Source organism: Chroicocephalus ridibundus, chromosome 16, assembly GCF_963924245.1.
Source record: "Chroicocephalus ridibundus chromosome 16, bChrRid1.1, whole genome shotgun sequence".
NCBI lineage: Eukaryota > Metazoa > Chordata > Aves > Charadriiformes > Laridae > Chroicocephalus > Chroicocephalus ridibundus.
The window spans coordinates 8,546,623-8,570,245 of NC_086299.1; the positions used below are offsets into that span (position 1 = coordinate 8,546,623).

Sequence of the window (23,623 nt, forward strand, 5' to 3'; positions counted from 1 at the left end):
ACACCTCTAAAATGAACCCACTTTGATCTGAACTCAGTCAACTGTGGGCCTGACCACCTGTACAGGGATGTGCAAGCCTGAGGAAGAGCACAGATGGCAACTCCTTTCTGGGGAACCACATCTACTGCAAAGCTCTTTCTCAGGGCTTTGGTTATTGCTTTTGAGTGGCATTTTTTTCCCCCCTTAGTAGATCCTGGTAATAAAAGAGGTGTGTGCTCCAGGAAAGCAAAGTCCTACCACACGTGATACCACCACTGGCTTGTTTCCTTCTTTGAGTAAGGAAGTACACATTTGCCCAAACAAAAAGGCCTCTGAAAATCACGCCGTAGCTCAGGCTGAACACTATTAAGCAGAAATAGTTTGAAGTCTCAAGTCAAAATTCTCCAAACTCCATGCAAGAGAAAAAAGAAACTTTCCAACCACGTCAACAGGCTGCATTTTGAAACAGCAAGTTTTTCCGGAAACATTGAAACACTTGAAGTTAATCTCATGGAATGGGACAGTGCTGCTTTGCAGAAAGGGGTCCTGCGGTGGCAGAACAGAAGCTGGAAAAATCTACCTTTAGCAGAGTAAAGGAGGAGCAGAGTTTGCACTGACTGAGGCAGCGAGTCCAACACTCACAAGCCACCGTGACAGACTATTCTCCTGCATCAGCCAGAACGCTGCTGGAGAACTAGAGACTTTTTAAAGCAATAATTACTATGAAACACCTCAGTCTGCCTTGGTTTGCATAGTCCTGTTTTTGAAGAAATGCACCTGAGAAAATAAAGAGCTAACGCAGAACAACTCCTACTGTGCGGTGGTGATTTCTATGGCCCCAAAATCTCAGCTATTTTAATCACTAGCACCGATGTGATGGTGACTGTGCAAATGCTTCTGATATCAGAACTTCACCTTTGATCCAGAGGCTAGAGAGCAAAGGAATGGTGGTCAGAAGGAAAGCAGTTATTCAGTCCATTTACATTATCCTGGTCTTGCTCCATGAACAGAGTAAACCAGCAGACGGTCACAGTCCTTAAAACAAGGAACCATGAAACAGACTTGTCTAAGGCGACTCCGTTAATTCACTGCTTCCACTTCCACAGCCAGGTACTGCCAACAGACGGTACATTTGCTTCAAACAGCAGGGCCTGCAGCCTCAGAGGAACTGAAACAGAGAACCTTGCACCGGAACACGAAAAGTCAGAGTGCCCCACTTTGCATGAAGCTCTTCGTTCTTTGAGATGTCCATGAGCAGTCTCTCCTCCTCTGTTCCTCTCCCATTCTGTCATTCCTGTCAAAGAGGGTCACAGGACAGGTCCTCTTTGTCCCTAGGGCCCTGAGGTGCTGCCTGCCCTGTTTGGGGGTGACAGGACGGAGCTGAAGGAAGGAGCGTTAAGCAGAAGGTCACAATAGAGAACAGGGTACTCCCCATGTTCTCGCATTCAGGAAAGGAAACACTGTGAGTCACTGGCACAGAAATGAGAAGCTGTCTCCGGAAACGTGGTTCTGCTCCCAAATAACCTTTATTTTAGAAGTATGATTGAGAGGGCGTCTGCGTTCCACACTTCCCAATCACATCACTGTATATCAAGGCACAGGATACATGAATAGTTCAAGAGGAATGCAGAGAAACAGACTCTCGTTTGACAGCAATCAGCAGATACATTGGATTCCAGCAACCTTTAGTACCCGTAAGGCTGAAAACACATCTCAGGATAAAGCAGTCATCAGGTGAGTGGTTCACTTGCTGTCTGCTGCAGATGTATTTCCCCTCCAGTGGTGCTGCCTACTATCTAACGAGGCTACTGCACCTACAAAAACAATAACTGCCCTTTCAGTTCAAGGCGAGGTGTAATTCCAGGAACTCTGCGCTTACAAAATCTGAGCGAGGGTAGAAGACAGAGAGGCAGACACGCAGGTAGCCTGATGGGACTGAACTGGTCCCTGCAAATGCAACTTTCACACTTCAGCCACGCATCGGTGACAGAATCTTCCCTGGACAAATCACCAACACCACATTGGTCTTTAAAATCCTCAAAGTGTCGTTTTTCTTGTTCATTTTGGTTTGTTTCTGTTTCTAAACAATATCCTCCCTTTCTCTCTGGAAAATTCTTATAAATTGAAAAAAAAGTTACTCAGTCCTAAATTTAGACTCTGGATCTGGCAGACACTTAAGCATCCCTTGTTAGACATGTAAGTATTTACCTGCCTTTCAACGACTGCATACCGAGGTAGCATTGTTCCACAAACGAGATATTCTCCTCAGGGCTTTAAAGACACTTCAAGATTTCTATGTATATTTAAGCAAATACAGTAAATCTCCTTGCTACAGATGAACAAATCTGACAGAAGAGTTGCACCTCTAGAGAAATTCTTCCGTATCAATATCACAGGAAACAAACCATACTCCTGAGGTGTAAAGTACCTCAAAACTTTCATGTCAAGTAAACAGAAGTGCTGTTCTAAATACGGACACTTTCCTGCACTAGGACTTCAGTAGACAGTGTTCTGGGAGACTCGTGCTCCTCATGTGCTCCTCTTGCCTTACTGCCACACATTTCAACCCAAAAGCTAGCTTTTAACCCATGCTGACACCCAAAAGCCAGGGAAGAGTAAAAGAAAGGAAGATTTTATATTCTTTAAACAAAAAATTTCCACGATAAGGAATCATGACAACTTGGTTACAGGGATGTGACTGCTTAGAGACTGCCACCGACAGACAAACCACGAAAGGAGGCTGAACTCTAACCATAATTTCACATGGGACATCACATTTGTTTTTTCCTTGTTCAATAAATTCTGAAAGTATAAAAAAGTGCAAAAGAAGGCTACGTGAACATCAGTGGATGATTTCCTAAATGATACACTAACATTATTATTCAGTGACTTCTATCTGAAGTACATAATTTAAATTTATTGAAAAACAGTCAAATCCAAGGAGGAAGCTCTGACGTTCATCTGAGGGGATAAATCTAGAGGCCTGCCTTGTCTTGTAACTTTAAAAGGGACCAGAAGCCACCTCTTCCTGAATGGAAACCCTGGCAAAACACCACTGCCTTAACTTTTGACCTTTGGCAAAAGGTTTTATGCTCCCCATAGGAATTACAAATTTAAGAAAGCATTCAAGAGTTCTGTGGCGTCTGTCGTTTTCATCGTGCTTGTGGCTGGGGTCGGTTTTGCGCACAGCTCGGCACTGCTGGCCCCGAGCAGAAGACGCCTGCCCTGTGCTGGCCGCAGTGTGACTTACTTTCCGAATCGGGAATTGAGCTTGTTAGTGAGGAGCTGGTAGATGTGGTGATGCTCATGGAGGGGCTCATACCGTAACGGGGGTACGCTCCCGTCATGGCTGTGGTATGAGAGATCCACGCTGCAGGGTCGATTGGCCTCACTGGTTCAGCTGCAAAACAACCAGAAAGGGAAAAAAAGATAAATGGAATCAGATTTGCCGTAAACACCTAAGACCTAGAGTAAGAGGGATTTTTTTGGGGGTGCACAAGTTCTTGCCATTCTGATAGTACAACTGAGATAGTGTCAGCACGAGGGAACAAAAAGCACCCTGCCAGCAGGAGCTGGTTTCCTCTAGCGATTGCCGCACCAGCCTGATAGGATATAACCATGACACTCCTGTCCATGGAATTGCAGGAGTGAAACATTTCCACTTTTGGGAAAGAAGCTACCAGTCCAGTAATAATATTTCCCTACTGTTCTATACAGTGGGATAGATTCTCTTTTTGCTATGAGGTGAAGTACTACCAATGCTTTGCCCCAGCTGATGGGGAGATCTCTCCCTCCTGCTAAGGGTCTTGGATCCAAAATAACCCCTCAAGCAGGTGAATCAGAGCAGGAACTCTAGAGCTTTGCAGTTGCAGAGATGAGGCATCATGCAATTCCCCTCACAGCGTTTTCAGCAGCCATAAAGAACTTTTTTGGACTGGAACAGTCTTGCAAAATAAACAGACAAAACATGTAAAGACTGGTGTCAGGGAAGACTGAAAATTACACTCAGACCTTAAGAAGAGCCACACAGCAAGTAATAAAACTCAATTTTTCCCATAATCTGGATTATTTCTTTTCTTCTGAATTACAGTGGCTGTTGTTCCATCGCCTTAAAACCAGAAATTATGTCAAAGAGTTCTGCCTATGTTAGGTATTTCCACAAAATATCCCACACATTATTGCAACCATATTCCTACAACGCATATTCCGCTGTTTGCCTTAGACAATAACGCATACACCTTCGCCAAAGGACAAACTCATACGCAAGCTCTCCCTGTAGCAAATCGGAAATATGTGATTTGTGGGACTTTTCTTTTGATTATGCTGGTTTTCCAAAGGATTTCACTGAGTGAGCGCCCATAGTCTGCACGAGTCTATCGCATTAGTTTCAATGGAAAACGCTATCCTCATCTTCTCGGAAGGACCAGTAACAAGCTGGTTTCAGTATCATAACCAGAGCACTCACCAGTAGGAGGCAGCTGTGTTTGTCACATGAGCACAGAACTTTTATATCTGGAATGGTTTATTAAGCCAGAAGTTTTAACCCTAGATCATTTTCAAGAGGTTTTATATATATCAAACAATGTTGTTTGATTCAAAGTTCAAAAATAATCAGTTTAAACTCTTTGTAAAAAATGTACATGTGAGAAAATGAGGCTTTTTAAGACTGAAGTACAGTTATCCTCCAAACTTTCTATCAATTGAAAGGTTAAGATCATGAGGATAGACACACCAAAAGGTTAAGAGCTTGATCCAAAGCCATGTGAATCAAAAGAAAAACGCCCATGAAATCAGCGGGCACTGGAGTCTCAGAAAGAGTATCCAAAACCCCTGCCTCCCGAAACAAAAACTAAACAAACGATACAACCAAACTTAAACCTACTGAACTTATAGGGAATGGAAGTCTGTTAGAGGCCAGAATAGCTGAAAATATTCTAGACCTCGAGGGCTCCACAGGACCCCAGCAAAGAGCACAAACACGTACTCACCTCTGGGGATGGTGAAATAACTCCTGGGAGTAGGGTCCCAGCATTTGGCTACTGTTAGGCTGATAGGTCTAGGGAGAAAGAAAACAAGTAAGGGTGATTCTTAACTTTCCCTACAGAAGCTGTAACTGCTACAATGAACCCTTTGAAACGAACTGATTCCTACCCACCAGTTGTCAAGTACATTCGGAGAACGCTTTTGAGATGCTTGTCAAAGTATTTTCAGTATGAACCACTATCAGAATGTTTCTGGCTTTGCATAGATCACGAGAACTACTGGTGAAATCTGTCGAACGATCAGCTCGTGAGATATTAGAACGCTCATCCTATAAACAAATAGTGCTACAGAAACCAGGCAACTCCTAGTTTGTGTTGGTTTTGGCTGGGCCACTGGAACCAGTCTCACCTCTTCATCATTTGCACTGAGAAGCTGAGAGTCGAGATCAGCAGTCACACTGGTCGCTTACCGAGATCAAAATGTTGATTTCCCCGAGGTTTGCCCAATACCAATAACTGCACACGGAGGATAAGAAGCAAGATTCTGTAACATACTCACCCTGGTTTGGAGACTATTTCCCGTAAAACCCGTACTGCATCATCATTGCTCATGTTCTCAAAATTGACATCATTCACCTGAAACGTTGCAAAAAGCAGAGGTCAGGCTTTGCAACAGCAAAGTTAAAGACATTTTAATTCTTTGTTTCCAAATTAATTTGCCTTGTAACTGTTTCCACTCCTTTGAGCAGCTGCAGAAATATTGTTTCTCAGAGCGCATCAACTATCCAGCAGAGCTCGCCAAGAATTAAAGGTTTAAGTGACAACAGTCTTTGTGACACGTTTCTCTGAGTATGAATGAATTCTGTTAACTGATTGCTAAATCCATGGATCTGGTGGGATGACTGAGCCGAGCCACCAATGTACAAGCCAGCAGCACGTATTGTGGGACACGGACCAACCTGCAGAAGCATGTCTCCTGGTTCAATTCGGCCATCTGCTGCCACAGCCCCTCCTTTCATAATCGAGCCAATGTATATGCCACCATCACCCCGGTCATTGCTCTGTCCTACAATGCTGATTCCCAGGAAGTTATACTTTTCTATACAGATAGAAAGCGGAGGGTAGGGGGAGGAAAAAAAGCAAACAAAGTGATTGGAATGACAGTGAAGAACTAACACCAGGCTACTCCAGTCTTGAAAAATCAGTTCTCTCAACACATCGTGGGCCACATTTGACTTACAATTATCTCAGGTTACCCTATTGGCGCATGTCTGCCGGGCACCTTCAGGGAAAGGCAGCAGGGAAATGCTGCTAAAGACATTATTTTTTCATACAGGACACTGAAAAGTTACATTCAAAAAAATCAGCAAGAGAAACGACATTGAGAAGACACGTCTACACCTAGAAATTAGGCACCCGATCAGCATTAGGCAATGTTTTTTCCACGTGTCAGAATTTGGTGCTACCGAAAGGTGCTGAATTGGCAGTCCTGCACTTCTCTAGCTGGATAAACAACGAAATGAAGGGAGCAGCAGAAATGCAAACCTCCAGTGCCCTTCTACTCTTGCTCCTAACAATGTCTGACCCTTTACCATTCCTAGAAATAAGAGCAGAACTCCATATCCTGGAGTTCCAGCTCCTTCCCCGGGCTTCTTGGGAAGCATACTGAGCTGCCTGTGCAAACGGCTCCCTACAGGAATCCCGGCACAGGCAGCAGAGCAGCAGCTCTCGGCTGCCATTCCCTTTAGTTCACTTGGCATCCTTTCAAATCAAGGAACTTTCTACTGGCTCCAAAAGGCTACTACACCATGACAAAAATACATCTGTATCACTTGAAATGCGTCATAAGAAAACATTGCTTATCCTCTTACCCATGTTGAGTGTGACAGTGATGATATTTAGGGACATGGTAGAATCGGTGATGCTGCTGAACGAAGACGACTGCAAAATACAACAGAAAATTCTCAAGGTTTTAAATGGCTCAGAATAAGAGAATAAAAACAACTATTGAGGATCAATTCAATGGGAACTGATTAATAGGTTTCCATTCTTTCCATCCAGAAACCATTGTGGCCTCCACAAAACTATTCTTCATTTAGAATCTGTAAGGGAAAAAACTTCTGAACACAATCTGCCCTTTCTCCAAAGATTTGTTTACAAAACACACAGAGCAAGTTGCTACATACAAGAAACATTCCGTTTCTCAACTGAACTTCACATTGAAGCACTTCTGCTTCCTGACTACATGGCTGCCAGGCAGACATTTAAATACTAAAGTGCCCAGTGGAGTGTGAATTATTACATCCACGGCTCCTCCCTAAAGAGAGGAGCGAACAGCACATGATCCTTCAGGAAGTGAGAAGACAGACACTCCCTCCCCCCAAAATGAAATACAAATGTGCTTATCAAATATCTTCTAAAACATTACTCCAGTTCTTGTGATAAAACGCGTGCATACTCATTCTTTAATCTGTGAAGACTGATATTTATAGGAGAACAACCCAATTACTTCAAGAAGTAAGTCATTTGGACCATCCTCATTCTGCTACCACAGGACTAGAAAAGGGCACGAGGGAAAAAATTGTGATTTCCTACAGACGTAGGTTTCTCCTGTCAGCAGAACTCAAATCTCAGCAATTTACACATGAGATGTCTGACACCGCAGACCCCCGCTGCCCACATCGGCCAGCAGCATCACGGAGGTTCTCCTGCAGGGGCTGGTCTTCAAAGAGGCAAGAAGAAATGGGATCACTGAACAGTAAAAGGAGAAAGGGAGAGGAGAAAAAGAGTCGATCCCAGTGCTGCAGAACATCAAATGTTAGAGATTTAGTCCAGGGTAGACCGGAGCCAGAGGGAGCCTTTCCAGGGAATTCAACAGGGCACAGATCTGTTCTGGATCCCTTCCTAATTCACATGCTACATTCAAAATCATGGTTCACCTCCTTGGAAAATGATGATGCCAACCTTACCCTGTCAATCTGCCGCATCCTTTGTTTCCTCCTCCTGCGTTTATGCTTCCGTATGAGTCGGGATGAAGTACTCTGCTCAGTGGAGCTACTCAACCTGAGGGAAATTGAGAGCAAATGTCAACTCTGTAAAGCTGAGCCATTTGCGTTTCTCTGCACCCTGCCAAAAAAAATAGGCTGATTCCTACAGATGCCGAGAGAGTAAATCGCGTGGACACCATAAGTGTACACCGCACTGCTCCGCTTGTTGCTGAATCGCTGCTCGGTCCCAGTGTGCTGTACTGGAGCCTCTGCCTCGGAGCGCAGAGGAGATACCAGCGAACTCCAGCACGGATTAGGGAGTATCATTCACTGCCTTGTTTTCTTTTGGGAGCAAGACTGAATGCAAGCCACACCTCAACAGGCACATATCGCCCCCATTTAACCACCCAAAGGTGAGCAGTAGCCATCTTCCACTACTTCAAAGGTGGTCCTGACTCCAGGCCCATCAAGGAAAAAGGCACGCTATAAGAACAGCCGTACATTAAACAATTTAATCTCTGCTCTGAGAGAACAACAGACAACCCGGGGAATCTCTTAGTGTTAATTGTTGTGAGTCTCGTCATGGTGCTCTTATTTTCTTCTGCTGCTATCTACCCTGTTAACAGGAACTGAACGTTGGGGCTTGAATTCTATTAAATAAAGTAGCAACAGAATCATACAATGTGTTGGGTTGGAAGGGACCTTTAAAGATCATCTAGTCCAAACCCCCGCAGTAAGCAGGGACATCTTCAACTAGATCAGACTGCTCAGAGCCTCATCCAGCCTGGCCTTGACTGTTACAGATAATAGCTACTACCAAATAGTGACAGAGGAATAGTCAATATGATTTACCTTTACATATTTTGCTGGGTTTATTTTGTTGTGGGTTTTTTTTCAGGCTCTTCAAACTTGTAAGAACCTAAATGTGCCACGTTCTGCATATAAATCCTTAAGATCCCCCTAAGAGTTAGGATCATTAATTATTCTCATTTTACAGACAGTGGGCTGAGACACAGAAAGACTTAAATGGATTTGCCCAAATTAATTTCAGAAGCCTGGAACAAAGCCTAGATTGCAGAGATATCAGTGTAACACCACAGAGGCATCTCTCCTCTATTTATTGTTAAGAATGGCAAGAAAAAGAAAAAGTAATGCTCCATCGTTAACCAAGATTTAAAAAAAAAAAAAAACCACCATCACAACAACCCTACACAAGTAATTGAACTGGCGCTGTCACAAAGGAAACAGCACCAGTCTTTTCCCCAGTCTCCATGTCCCTGTCTTCAAAGTTCCAGCCACACGCAGGAATGCTGGAATACCTCAAGCAAAACTTGATACCAGCAACTTCAAAAAGGAGCTTGCTGTCACTGGATTACAACCCACCACGCGGAGAAACCCATCGTGCACAAAGTAGGTGTGTTTTAGTCAAGCACACCGAGCTGAATATTAGGGATGATGGAACTGCTCAGAGGGTGTGAATCTCTTCAACATTCTCTTTGAGTTCACAAAACTATTTCAGGCATGTTAACCTCATACACTCCTTTTTCCCCTCCCAGCAAGGCAAGTTCATTTAAAGAGCCGAGAGGTGGTACTTTCAAAAGAGATCAAAAATTTGATAATTCTCGATCTGTGGAAACAGCTCACAGCACCTGGTTTTCTGAGGCTTTACCTTTGCAACAGGAAAAATAAAGAGGTCTCTCAGATGCAGAGCTCCCCAAACTGGACGCATTCAACATTCCCTAGTCTTTTTGAAAGCACTGCCCAAGATTGACACAAATGCAGGCAATTCATTTTCATTGTTTACACACATATTTCACCTACGGCCATATCATATTTAATGGCTTTACCCCAGTGTGTGTCACTTAAGGAGTAGGCAGCGCTGCCCGTCACCAACTTTTTTTAGAACAGCATCTTCTAATGGTTATTGTGGATAAAGAGAATTCATTAAATTCATACATGTCGTTTCATTTATTCATTTTTCCATTACTATGTCACTGAGAGGAGTAATACCTCCGGCGAACATTGCTTACTGTAAAAAACACTTTTAAGTCAGCAACGTTCACCTAGCAGAGAAAGAAAATGGAGATAAAAACTACACTGAAAGCCACACCTGCCTGCAGCAGGAGATCACGATGGGAATTCAGTAGCAAAGTTTCCAGAAACTTTTTCCACTTTCCAGAAAAGGGGCATTTTATCTGGATAGCAAGTTACGGAAACGAGGGATAGGAACAGTAGTGTTTCAGCAGACAGTTCACTGAATTTCTTTGTCTCAAGCAGTCCTGGCAGTAATACGGTGCTATTTCACAGCACTTTACAGCCTACGAAGTAGGTAACTTAAAAGCACCTTCCAATCTATGTTAGTATACCTCCTCTGTCAATGTTTTTCCTGATCACCGACAGCACGTAGGATCTGCCAACTGCCCAGGTTGACCGGCTCTGCCAATTTCTTCCTCCTGCTCCAGTGCACACCAATATGGTGTTTGCTCAGAAAAACAAAAATCAATTATTTCCAGCTTTTAGTCTGATTTTCTAAGATTGGACTTGACAAATATACTTTTTGCCAACACTGCGTATAGCAAGAAAACAGAATTGCTCTCTGACCCCGAGTCCTTAGAAGGGATACTTTAATCTACCATCCAGTACAGGACACGCAAATACTTTCATTGCTATCTTTAGACAGATACATCAGGGATGAATCCAAAAAGACGGACTGGAAAAAAGGAAGAAAAGTCTAAGTACATGGCAGAAAGGCAGACGGAGCACATCTGAGGTGACAAAGGCACGAACAATTCTCTTATGCTAAAAATCAGCATCTTGTTCCTTCTTCACTTTTGCCATCCCTATTTACTTTGGCAACTTGGGGGGCAAAACTACTTTGGAAAATTCATTTGGTCACACATGACCAAAAGTTTAGATTCCTCTGTAAGCAGTGAGCATTTTGGATGTTTCTTTTAAATTAAACCAGCAAAACCAGAGTTTATTGGCAAATCTCTGAACTTCTGTTACCAGCTGATAATATGTGAGAAGCAAAGTTCTTCTATTCTGTGGTACTTTTTAAACTCTACTCAGATTAGACTGGAAGAATGGAAATCAGTTCCTCAGAAAAGCCCCAGTTCAAGTTTAGTTCAAGTGGACAGATAATATTTCTGAGAAGTAAGCACTGGAGCTCAAGCAGCCTCTCACATTAGCTGCACAAAACTGATGATCAGAAGGCAGCGCGGAAACATTTTTGTGTGCTTATACATTGGCTTCTGTACAGATAAACAGCAGAAAATGTTACTTATTATACTGGAGAAACCATAAATGGACAACTTGCTCGACTCAGTTTTTTCATCCCTTCTCGGGGGAGGCTGGACAACAACTGAAGTTGCCTCAAGAAGCCCGCGTGTAAGTAGAAGACAAGACGGATCATTTCGGCAAGAGCCCCGCACTGTGTGAAAGCCTATTTGTAAACATCAGGTTTCACAGTCTTTCTCAAATTTTCACAATTTCTTAAAAAGGAGCCAAGCCTATATCTCTTTTCATGTAGCTACGGTACACTTCATCATCTCTTCTTGTAATTTCTTTTAAATCCATAGCCTTAACGCATCCTTGCTGAATCATTTATAACTGCGGCGTATCTCGTATTCTAGGAATATCTGGATGCTAAACAGCAGCTCAAATGTACTCTAATGAGGAGTAATATTTTATCATCTCTGAAGAATCCCCAGAAATCAGTAAAAGTGAACAGTACAATTTGATGAGCAAAACCAGATGGTGTATTTGAGCTTTTGGGAAAAATAAACTGCAAAGATGAAAAACAAATCTGGAATCACAGCTACCAATTTCCTGCACTACCTCCTGGCCAAAACCCTGACTGCGCTTCTAACAGAATGGCTAAATATCCCACAGAAGAGATTTTTAAAAATAATAATAATGTGTCCAATTTACATTCCCCAAAGGAAGGGAAAAAAGGTAACAATTTGTTAAAGAAAGCTTATCCATATAGTTTAAAAAGAACTAATGTTCGTTTCTTAAACGAGAAATAAAAGTAAGCAATTTTTTTTTGCAATGCATTTAGTTACATTAAACTGGGAATACTAATTGCAAGCTGCTGACAATAATACCACAGCTACGGATGTCATATCTGCTAGACCTTTATTTGCTTAACAGAAGGCAGAAATAAGACCCTTACTGCAAAGCTCACCACGAGCTCCCTACATCAATCTGCACTCAAAATACCACCTACTACCTGCAAATAACACTAATGTCCAATTATATCATACTTTGAAAGCAAAGGAAAGAAATTATTGCACTCACACTACTTGAAGAGTTCTGTACCATCCTGTAATAGCTGTGAATAAATTAATTCACTGAAAGAACAAAAATAATTCTTTCTCTCGGAGTGCAACAGAATTTCCTTGGACTGGAAATTAATCAACTCTGCCGCACTGCTCCAAGTTGAAAATAAAATAAAGCAATGTCAAACACTCACTGTTAGAAAAGCATCCTCAACCTTACAACCTCTTCACTTCCAAGACAGTGATATCCTTCTGATTTCTTCTCTCAGTGACCTCCTCCACGTACAAATCTCCTTTACAATGCAGGTTCTGACCCCAGAGCTCAGCAGCTGTTATTAAACAAACTTACCCCCTTCAGCCCCTTTTTCCCCAGGCCACTGTCTCCAGCGGATCTGGAGCATGCTCCATTTTCTATTTGGCTGTATTTGCCTCTGAAGAAAACTTCTCCCTGCCAGCACAATCTCTCATCTGCTGGAGAACATCATCACCAACACAACAGCATACCTTGGAGCATTCCACTGAGTCGTTCTTCCTGACTAGCTGGCCTGGCAGCTATTCTCCGTGCCAAAAGCTTCTGCCCCAGCCTAGAAAGGAAAAGACCTGCACAGCAGCTTCCAAGAGTCTCTTCCTTCTCAGGTCAGACGCAGGAAGCTTTATTTTATTAATAAAGATTTAGCTGGGTCTAGTATAATGTGCTTCAGTGGCCACCCTGACTGAGCTAATCCTGCCCTACTGCATATCTTGCTGCCATGGAAATGATTAATTTATTTACAAGAAACAAAAATCAGCTGCAGGGTTGTTGTTGGTTTTGTGGGCTTGATTTTTTAGGGAGGGAAGGAGGGTTAGAAGCCCTAAAGGCTTTAGGAAGGCTTCGAGCACATTCAGGGTAACTGCTGATCTTGCCAACCCTTTATGCACATGAACATCCAGGTGAAGAACAACGCATCCAGAAGGCTAATGTTCTGTATCTTCAGGTGCTGGCAACTCCATTGTAACTGCAAAATAAGTTCTTGAAACTAATTCAGGACCAAATCTTAAGTGTTTGTTTAGTTACCCTTTCAACCCTTCGGAAACACCCAGCCTTTGAACAGAATTTGAAGGAACTGCTGTTCTTCAACCGGTTTTTAAGCTGTGACTAACTGCAAGACCAAAGACATCCACTGAGTTCAATAAGCTAATAATCTGTTTGTAAGCGTAGCAAACGTGTAAGTATTCTACCCAGAATTTAAGAATATCACGCTGCACCTTATTTGTTTTGGGTACAGATCTCTATGAACCACCAGAGGGCTGGAATCTTCTGTTCTCTGACACCGAATAGAAATCCGTAATGGGTTTTCATAGCTCGTTTGGGGGAACGGCAGCTCGAGAGACAGCGTTCAGAGAATGCTGTCACCACAGCCAGGAAAGTGAAGAATATTAGTTTAGATTGATTTTACATCTTTAAAAACAGGTATTTTGAATCAGAGAAACGTATTGGTTTATAAACCTTTTATGGAACAACAAAAACATCTTTAGAGATTAAGAAGGATGCCTTGAAATGGAGAGCATTTTTTCAAAAATCAAGGAATAATTCCCATTCTCTCTGCATAAAAAGAACAAAATAATTAAGAAGTCATAAATAGACAGCATCACAGCCTGCCTTTGCAATAGCATTAACTTTGATGAATCCCTGCACTGCTCATAGGCCTCAGAGCGTGCAATTACATCGGAATTCCTTTACAATTCAGCTTTAGGGAAGTGCATCCTTATTAGGAATCTATGCTGAAGGTGTTTTATTACAATATTCGCAACATTACTTTATAAATAGGTAGACAGTTGCACATTGCTTTGATCTTAAAATGTGATCATTCTTCTTGCTGTTAAAGGGAAAGAAGAGGAACAGAATTTTTCTCTTAACTGGAACAGTGGCTACAGGCAGTTTGGATAGTGACCCCAATAACCTCGCTTGTTTCTCAGAGCAGTGATTATACACAACATGATGTTACTCACAAATTATCAGTGCTCAAACCATATGTAGCAGGCAAAAAAAAAAAAAAAAAAAGAAAAGAAAGGAAAATTTAAGGGAAAAAAAGAAAAGAGAAGAGAAAAATCTTCTCATCTCACCAGTCGGCATGTTTCAGGAAAGCCCAGAAATACAGTCGAGTGGCTGGGAAACAGACGTGAACAGTATTTAACAGCTCAGTGACTATGCAATGCCCTACCTGCTCGTGTTGTCATCATCATCAGAGTCAATGAAGCTGCTGGATTCCAGCTCACTGCTCATCATGGTGGAAGCGCTGTCATAACCAGGAGGGTGCTCACGGTGTCTGTCCAGTTTCGGATGGCCATTGATCCGAGGGACTGTGTAAACAAAATAAATGGAGTATCACTAGGCAAAGAAGAGGAGGAGGGAAGAAGTGGCGCTGTGAACAGCACGACATTCACGCTGACAGCTGCAGATGGCTCTGCAGGAGAATCCTGATGCCAAAACCAAGCTCTTTGCAGAACCCAATTTCATTCAACCGCTGGAAAGCCTCCTGTCCTGGCTGGCCACCTGCCTACCTCCCTTTTTCCTAACTTTTTAATTTGCCTGTGGCTCAGTGCATGGCAAGCCGTACAGGGATGGAGGCAGACGTAGCAGGCGTGAACAAGTACTATAATGGTACCAGAACATCAGTCAGAACAGCCATGAGAAGTCAACGTCAATAGGACAATACATACAAAGACCTTGGAAAAGCAGCAGACAACACAATTTGAGTTCGGTATGGATAGGCCTCGCAGCACAGAAAGGTTAAACAATATTCTTCTATGAATTCTGTTAATATCTCACCCATAAACTCGCCTCTCCCTCGACCTGTGCTACGCATTCCTGTCCCCAAACCTACAGCACCTTGTCTGGGCAGCACAGCCATAGCAAACTCGCGTTGTCTTGACCATTCCACGTGCAGAGAATCATAGACTGTGTTGGGTGCGAAGGGACCTCTAAGGGCCATCTCGTCCCACCCCCCTGCAGTCAGCAGGGACATCTGTAACTAGATCAGGTTGCTCAGAGCCTCATCCAGCCTGGCCTTGAATGTCTCCAGGGGTGGGGCCTCCCCCACCTCTCTGGGCAACCTGGGCCAGTGTTCAGATGCTTCAGAACAATTTTTTACTACTCCCTAGCTGTGCCAGTCTTTTCAGACACACAAACATTGCTGTAGATAACCCCCTCAGTAAGAATGCCATTACTTGAAGGCAGCAGTGATTCAACTTTTTCTAGAGGTATTTTATGAATTTTCCTCTCCAAAGCAAACTCCTGCTTCCTCTCAGGGACCTCTCAGTAGAAGACCCACAATCTGCAAGTGCTCTATTTTGCCAAGAACGTTCCTTTCCCTGAAACAAGAAAGGCTCAGCCTGATAAGGCACCTGGTCAAGAAATAAACAGAACATACCTCAAAGACAGACTGATACTTTAAAACACACTCTCCAAACTCACAATTCCCTCCCAGGTCCAAGGGATCTGCTCTTCAATTACAGACACCAGAAACCCTTCATGAAGGAGTGTCTGCAGCAGGAATTATACCTGATGCTGTGCAACTGTACCCATTGAAAGTTAATTGGCAGCTCCTGCCAACTATTCAAGTAACATGGTTTGAAAAACCAAGAACCACCCTAAATACCTGGCTGTGAAGTCCGCACTGACTAGTCTTCACTCCTCTTTTCAAATTGCTCAGCAAATTAATAGGCTTTGGACAGTCAGAGTTCTTTCTTTTAACACTAAGGAGAATACTACATACTTGAACAATTAAAACTTCTCCTTTTCTTGGGCAACAACTTCGTTTTTTAAGTCTTTATATAGTGCAGCCTAGAGTTCAAAATATTTCACTATATGTGGAAACCTGGGTGCTAATCACAGCATCGGACAAATTCAACTCAATCTCTTCAGCCTCAGCTGAACTATAAAACCAAGTCCAGGCACGTTGTCCATTTACTTTTTGCTTCTACACAATGAAACATCAGAAACCATGGAGCAAATTAAAGTCTCTTATTCCAACAGTTTGTATAACCCAAATACGCATTCATTGGAAACACTACTGGAACAGCTAAAACTGATGTTGGCGGCACTATCTAGCAGCCAAATAACTTTCCATATGCTGACCACATGAACGCCTTGTCTCATTTTAAACACACTTCACCTTTAAGCCTAATTTCAGGAGCAGTTGTTGGCTTGCGAGAATATCATCCCCCACAAATCAGTATGTTGGGCTACCCAAACACACGGGACACCGTCACCCTTACAGGCTCTGCACAGTTGTCCTGGGGAGGGAATAACAACAGTGAAAAGGCGATGACACACGTACAACGGTTTGTGGCAGAGCCTTCATGATTCTGAGTTATAATGGACAGAGACTCCCACTAAATGCAAATTCAACACAGTCCTGAGCAAATTCTGGATGCTGATTACTCAATAGTCTTGCTTCCATGGATGCGCTTCCTTTCCGACTTCTATAGGAAGCCACAGCAAATCTTAGATATTAATTCGCTGGCACACAATTTACAACAGATCTATTATCTTTGCCCCTTCTGAGTTTTAAATTTCTATTTTTCATAGAGGAGCAGTACAAAAGCTAGAAGGGATGGAAGTCAAAACATCAGCCGTGAAGAAAACTGACATTTCTCCACTTGAAAAATCCCTTCTTTTTTTATTACTGTGCTTGTTTTTCCTGCCTTCCTCTGCTATTCATCACTTGCAACTTATAAAAGTAAATCACATTGATGTTGGGTGATAATGTTGATTTCATTTGGAGAAGCTGACATTAAACAGAGCCCTGATATTAAAAACAAGCCCCTCTCAGAAGAAGCTTTCCCAGCTCCGACCAGGTGGGTAGCAGATTACAGAAAACAATGACCTGGATTTCATCCACATTTAACTGGTATAAATAGGAAGCAAATTTGGGCAGCGTGCTTGTCTCATCGGAGATACTTTATTTACATTTGGCTTTGATTATTAATAAGTATCCGGCCCAGAAAGAAAGTTGCCAGCAGGATTTTGTAATCTTTCTCTGCAAAACGAGTCTGTTTACGCAGCTGGGGAGGGAGGGAGGGCGCCTCTGGTCATCAATAGGCAGGTTGTCTCGAGTGCCCACTAGAAACCACCAGTCCCGTCTCTCCCATGGCAGGTCATCGTTATTAGACAATGCAGATTCTTCATTTCATTCCAAGTGGGGGGTCTAAAAGCTTTCATTCTTGTGGACCTTTTCCACTCTGAAACTCCATCCTGCATTCACTTCTCTGCTGAGAATTCTGGATGTCATCAATTAGGGAGCATCAAAGGTAGATATCTACAGATTACAACCCTGCAATGAGGGCTGCTGTGAAACCGGAACATGTTTCAAAGTGTCACGTCTCATCCAGTGGGGGTTGTGTATTCAGAAAATTTTTGTCCTTAAAAACCTCTGTGAGCAGACTGCTGTTTTACTGACTTGGCAATTCAGAATCACTTGCCTAATACTTCCAATAGATAAAACTCTGTCCGTAGCTCGGCTGATTTGTTTTTCACGTCTCTAACCACCGGACACTGCGGTCAGCAGTTGTGTTGTTTCCTCACTACTAGTAAGAAACTTCCCAATTCCAAATATGAATTTGCTTCCCGCTAGCAACCTAAAAGACTGTCCTTATGCTATCTCTAAGCAAGTTTCCTTCAAAACTTAACTTTATATTTGCGGCACTAAAGAATAAAATAATTCAGCAGTCACCTAGCTCTAACTGCTTAGCACTGGGCTGAAATACACGCTTTCTGACTCTACTGTACTGTTCTTATAACCATTTCTTTGAAGAAATTCCCTTCCTCTCCTGCTTGGCCTAAGATATATGAAGGATTACAGCACAGCAGGCAAATATAACACACCGGGATTATTTTGCAGTTGACATAATTATTGACAGGAGCTGAAACCAGAACATCTTACAGTTGAAATTTCCCCAAAGTGACGTCCGCTGCTGTTTCAGAGACGATAAACTTGAAGCTAAAATACATGTTCCTATGAGATGGAATAGGATTGCTAATCCCATGTCCAATACAAACAGTTTCCTCATTCGTTAGCAGGTGAACAATTTATCCCATACATAAACTTTATCAGTTCACAACCGTTATGAAGAATTAATGGCCCACACCAAGGCTCTACGCTCTTTAGTTCTCAGGGGGGGAATTTTCACAGAGGACAGTTTTAAGAGCAGACAGAATTTTTAACCAGCTGAAGGCTGCCTTGAACACGCTGCGTGAAAACACGCCATCAGAGGGTTTTCTTTAGCACTCCACCTTTGAGAGCAATAGCAGCACCTCTGTCATACCTCCGTTGCACTGCAACATCACCTGCGTTTGGCAGTGAAAACACTGAATTTCACCCATTCGCTTTCCAACCAAAATAACAGAGTTTAAGACTAAGTGATACTTAGTGCTTACTAAGGATTTTTCCAGCATCAAGAGAACAATCGGGAATACAGAGGAAGCCAAGGCATGGAAATGGCATCCATAGGTATTTTCCGCTCAGCCTGTACGTTTTCTGTGTTAACTAAAGAAATTGCGGTTTGATACAACGCCACGGGCTGTGTATGAGGTTTGTCTGAACGCCCGGCTGTCCCTGAAGGGATGCACTATTAACTCTGAGGACTCGCGTGGCTGGAACGCTGCAAACTGTGCTGTAAAATTCACTTGGGAGTCTACAGTACCAACAACAGTCCCGAGGGCCTCAGGCAATGGAGATGCAAGGTGCCATTTCTGTGCAAAGGTAACAGAGCTTGTGCTCTAGAAATCAAGGCCAGAGTCAGTGCTAAAGTCTATAAATCCCAAGGAAAATGCAAGAGCAATGGGTCCCACATGGCAGGCTCCACATTAAAGAGACTGAGGAGCACCCAACCGGGGGTTTCATCGATGCTGCAATACCTTAGTATGGACATCAACTCCCCAAACCCAGTAATAACCACCCAGACTTTGACATACCCTTTCGATCCAGCGCGCATCGTCTCATTTTTATACCGAGTACTTCAGTTTCCCTGCACAGAATAAGGGCTCCGACTGCTCAGAAACTTCAGTTGAAATGAATGTTAATACCTACAGCGATACACGCAGGGCTGTGCTTCTGGATAGCATCTGACCGGTTCCAGTGGCCTCAGCAGGTGGTGACACCACTTGTGACAGTATCTCCTACGGGGAGTGGGTCTCAGAGGGGAAGGCGGCTGTGAGCGGAGCTGCTGTTGCCTCTCCTGCTGTGGCTGGCTCCTACCGAAACACTTTAAAAACGCGGGAGTGACCATCTCCCTGCCCAGGCTGTGCCCACTTAAGGAAATCCCCAGCGTGCGCTGTGACTATCACTCTGTCCAAGGCCACCAAACACATCCAGGTGTACACGGAGCTTCCCGCAAGGAGTTCTTTTTCACGCGCACTGGGAGAGAAAAAAAGAGCCAGTTCAGGGCTCCTGCTGGGACACTGGAAAATTCCATTCCTGAAGACTCAAAGGTTATGAAAAATATATGTATTTTTGCATGCTCTTCCTCCATGACATAATCCCAAGGAAGCCTGTGCCCAAGAGGCAGCGCATCTGGTAAGCAGTGTATCTTGAAGGACTGGGGAAATAGAACAAAAATCATTTGCCATTTGCCACTCTGCCATTTCCACCAACACTTTGTCATCACATCTGCAGGGTACAAGTCACGGATTCTGAAAATCCAAATCCTTCTAACAGTCACATTTTTAATGGGATCCTATAATATGATGTAGCCTCTTTATCCCAATAAACCACACATAAGCAGATCTGTGCAATTTGCATAATAACTTTTTAGAGTACAGTCAGGCTACTAGAGATTATCCTGATTTGGGGTTTCTTGAAAATTATCTCTTATTTTAATGCATTAAAGAAACATATCTCAGATCTAAATACATGGTTTTCCAGTCCCTCATAAAATTTCTCTTTTTGGAGACGGAAGCCAAGGAATTTTTCAACTCAAGAATAAAAAACGTGTATGTGTGTTTCCCGTCATTAAATTCCATATACTTCTGCTACTAACTACCAAGAGCAAAATGTTTCTCTGTTTTAATCTGAGGTAAATGCCGACGATGGAGCAACTCTACTTGTTCTAGAGACGGGTCGTTCTGTTAGGACACTGAGCACTTAAAGCAGCAACTTTGTGCAAGTTCAAAAGGCCTAAATTTGGGCATTATCGTTAAAAATGGTAACGCAGATGAGTTTCACAAAATCAGTCACAGTTTGGCACACAAAATCAGTCACAGTTTGGCACGTGGCAAACCTCAGCCACACTACAGAAGAGACCACAGAAAGAGACGCTGGATCTCATTGCGTACGTGCTCACCTCTGGCTGAGACTCGCCGAGATTTGCATTTTAAGGTCTTCACTTCGAATCGGGGCCAGACCTCGCCTCGGTATCAAAGCAGAGGTTCCTGTTCATTCTGCTGAAATCTCTGCTTGACTTGCAGCTGATGGAACTTTGTTTCATGTACCTCAAACACTGTCTCAAACCACAGCCCTGGCATCACGAGTGCGCACTTCAATACCGCAGCACAGAAGCAGCGTTGGCTGAATTATTAACTTCTTACAGAAGCACAAAAACTTCAGGAGCTGTGAACATTTGCAGCTTCTGTGCAATTCAGGATTGCAATAGCTCAGCTGCTCTCAAGGTTCAGCCACTCAAACATTTCAGAAATAATTTCGCCTTCTTTGGGTCTTAAGGACAAACACAAACCAAATACAATATGGCATTCATTTGTTAAGGCAGGACATTGAGAAAGATGAATCTTCCAAGCGATATTACAACTGTCAAACTTTTTCAACTCCCCGTTTCCCTGAGAGTTTTTCATTAGCCCTTCTTGCCAGTTGCTCCTCACAATCCTAAAGAATTAGGACAAACGCAAGATGAGGATACTTTGCATAAATTAATGTTTGCTTTTAGTGTCATTAACAGCAGTGAGGTTTAACATTACAATAGTCGCAACATTCTCGTGCGGTGTTACCGCAGATGCTAAATTGGCAACTCTAACGCTAAATTTAAAACAGATTTATATTTGTTCAAGATTTTGACCTGAGCTCTTCAAAATTAAATGTTCTCTAACTTCATCCAGGTCAGTTTTGCCATCTGACTCAGAGGCTGTCCCAGCAGTACGGGCTACTTGGCTATGAATGAATCAAGTGTTTTTTAACATCTCTCGATGAAATTTTAATGCTTCCTAGAGAATAGCGTTTTGAAAGTGTACCTGCACTCCTGGAAAAGTTCACAGTCTCTGATGTCCAAGTAATCTTCTTTCCCGCGGTCTGTATCCCAGCCCACGGTCACCTTCAGCCATACGGAAAACCCTCGGATCCTTCCCTCCTCTCAACCCTTTCTCCCACCGCTGGGCAGACTCGGTCACTGGTTCTCTGCTGTTCAGGGCAGCGCGGTCCCTCTCCGGCCCCTGCCACGGGCGATACTCACGGCACCTCCTTTGTCCCCCCGCACCGCCACTACAGGAGCCCGCTGGGGCCAGCGAAGGCCATGTGGACGGCAACTGCCGGCTCCTGCCTTCCCTCAGCTGCCTGCACACACCGACCTTCGGGTTCTTCCATCCAGACTGGAAACCGCTCCCAGAAGCAAAAACCCTCCCCCAGTAATGAACGCCTTCGGGGGTGGGCAAGCTGCATCTACTGCTTGAATGACTTGGGACAAATTACCCTAGTGGAAGCAAGGCTGTCCTTAAAAACAAACAAAATAAAAAGGACAGTCCTACTGACATGGGATCTGGAGTTGCAGGGTGTCATGTTTCCAGTATACAAAGAAAACACAGAGCATGTGTTTTAGGGTTGTCTTGTAGGTTCAGGAGACCCACCAGAAAAAATAAGCAAACAAAACCTTTGCCCCCTCCCGTGCCTGTCTTTTAATAGGGAAGGAAAGCAAATCTCTTGCGTGTAAAGCGCTGCCAGGGAAATCAGATTACAGCAGCCGGCATCACACACCGCTTCGGAAAGCAAGACACAGATTTATATAGTATTTTACATGGGGTTTGGATTCTTCACAAGCGAAGTTACAAAGGTACATTAGGTACGAAGAAAGTGAAAGGCAGGGATAAGCCAAGATGGATGAACGATGGCAGTAATTGTATATACTTTGTCTGTCTGCCGTGGCTCAGTCTGACCCATGGTTTCGCTGCCTGCAGCAGGACGGCACTTGGGACGCTGCCCTCCCATCTCAGCGCCCCATCAGTCGTCAGCACCTTTAAGCCCATTCCAAACAGCCAAAGCACCGGCCAAAACACTGCTAACACAGAGTTACAGCAGGCACTGGAAAACGACCTTAAATCTCTGCCTCTAGAAACAGGGTGTCAGTCCGTATGTTCTTTTCTGCATGTCACATCCAGGCACCCAAACTCGGTCCCACCAGGGAGACGCAAAGGAACGATCCCAACAAAGGAAAAACCCATATCTAAATGCAGTTTCCCTCCTTTTTCCTCTTTAACCCTTCAGTTTTCTGTAGTGACTTATGTTATCAAATGTAAACATATTATTATTATTGGGTTATTATAATAAATATATTTATTACAAAAAGATATCTTTTAAAGGCTTCTGATTAGTAATGTGTGGGCCTACCTGCATAAATTAAAACTTCAATTTATGGCCCTTCTCCCATCATTCAATATAAATAAATAAGGGGAGAGACTTGTTCTTTGAGCACTGTAAAAGGTTCACTTCACTGTTTCCCTAAAAGCCAGGGCACAGCTGGATTCAGCTGGAACGGGAATGGGTGAGCAGACGTGAGGTAAAGAGAAGGGCTTTTAGTCTCATTTTGCAGATCTGCAGAGGCACTGATAGTTGAGCTCAACATCCATATTTCTACATATTCCAAGTAAAATACCCCTGGTTTATATACTACATCAGAGGAGCTCACTAAACTAATAACGCCTCCTGTTTACACTTTTTCCCTTTCCTTTCTCCGGCTATATCTTCTCTGTTAAAATTTAAACAGAAAAAAATGGGTTCAACTTCACATATTTCCTGTTTGAACCAGATCTTTTGTTTATAGAAAAGCTCCTATATGCTGGCCCAACAGATGAAAGTGGCTTTACTGGTATGCAAATACACTTGGATTTTAACAACGTTTTATACCTCCCAAACAGCACCAGGTAACCTTGAATTCACATGGAAGGTTTCCTGTGTAATTAAGGTGTGCATTTAAATCCATAAAGGTTTTGTAATCTCTCTACCCAATTAAAATTCCCTTCCTGAAGTTTTTCTAATTTAACCAACGTTGTTTGGAGGGCAGGAACTGTTATAATTGAGTGAGTACTTTCACAAACCACGATTATAAGGCTTTTATTCATAAAATACTCCCAGGTATCCAAGTCCTTAGTCTAACCAGGACTCATTCGGGCTCTGGTTCAGTGCCCGTCCCACTAATA

General features: G+C 43.2%; 1 protein-coding gene across 4 annotated transcripts in view; it reads right to left on the minus strand.

Annotated features, from left to right (window-relative positions):
* The window catches only part of DVL1 (dishevelled segment polarity protein 1), a 94,881-nt gene that overhangs the window by 12,428 nt on the left and 58,830 nt on the right, over positions 1-23,623 (minus strand). For 3 of the 4 annotated variants that reach the window (XM_063354204.1, XM_063354206.1, XM_063354207.1), the window contains exons 5-11: positions 14,430-14,568; positions 7,931-8,024; positions 6,833-6,902; positions 5,921-6,060; positions 5,521-5,597; positions 4,968-5,035; positions 3,230-3,379 (exon numbers count right to left, since the gene is read on the minus strand). In XM_063354204.1, coding sequence (XP_063210274.1) covers positions 3,230-3,379; positions 4,968-5,035; positions 5,521-5,597; positions 5,921-6,060; positions 6,833-6,902; positions 7,931-8,024; positions 14,430-14,568 — 738 coding nt within the window. The remainder of the gene's footprint in view (positions 1-3,229; positions 3,380-4,967; positions 5,036-5,520; positions 5,598-5,920; positions 6,061-6,832; positions 6,903-7,930; positions 8,025-14,429; positions 14,569-23,623) is intronic. The other variant, XM_063354205.1, reaches the window with a different exon arrangement.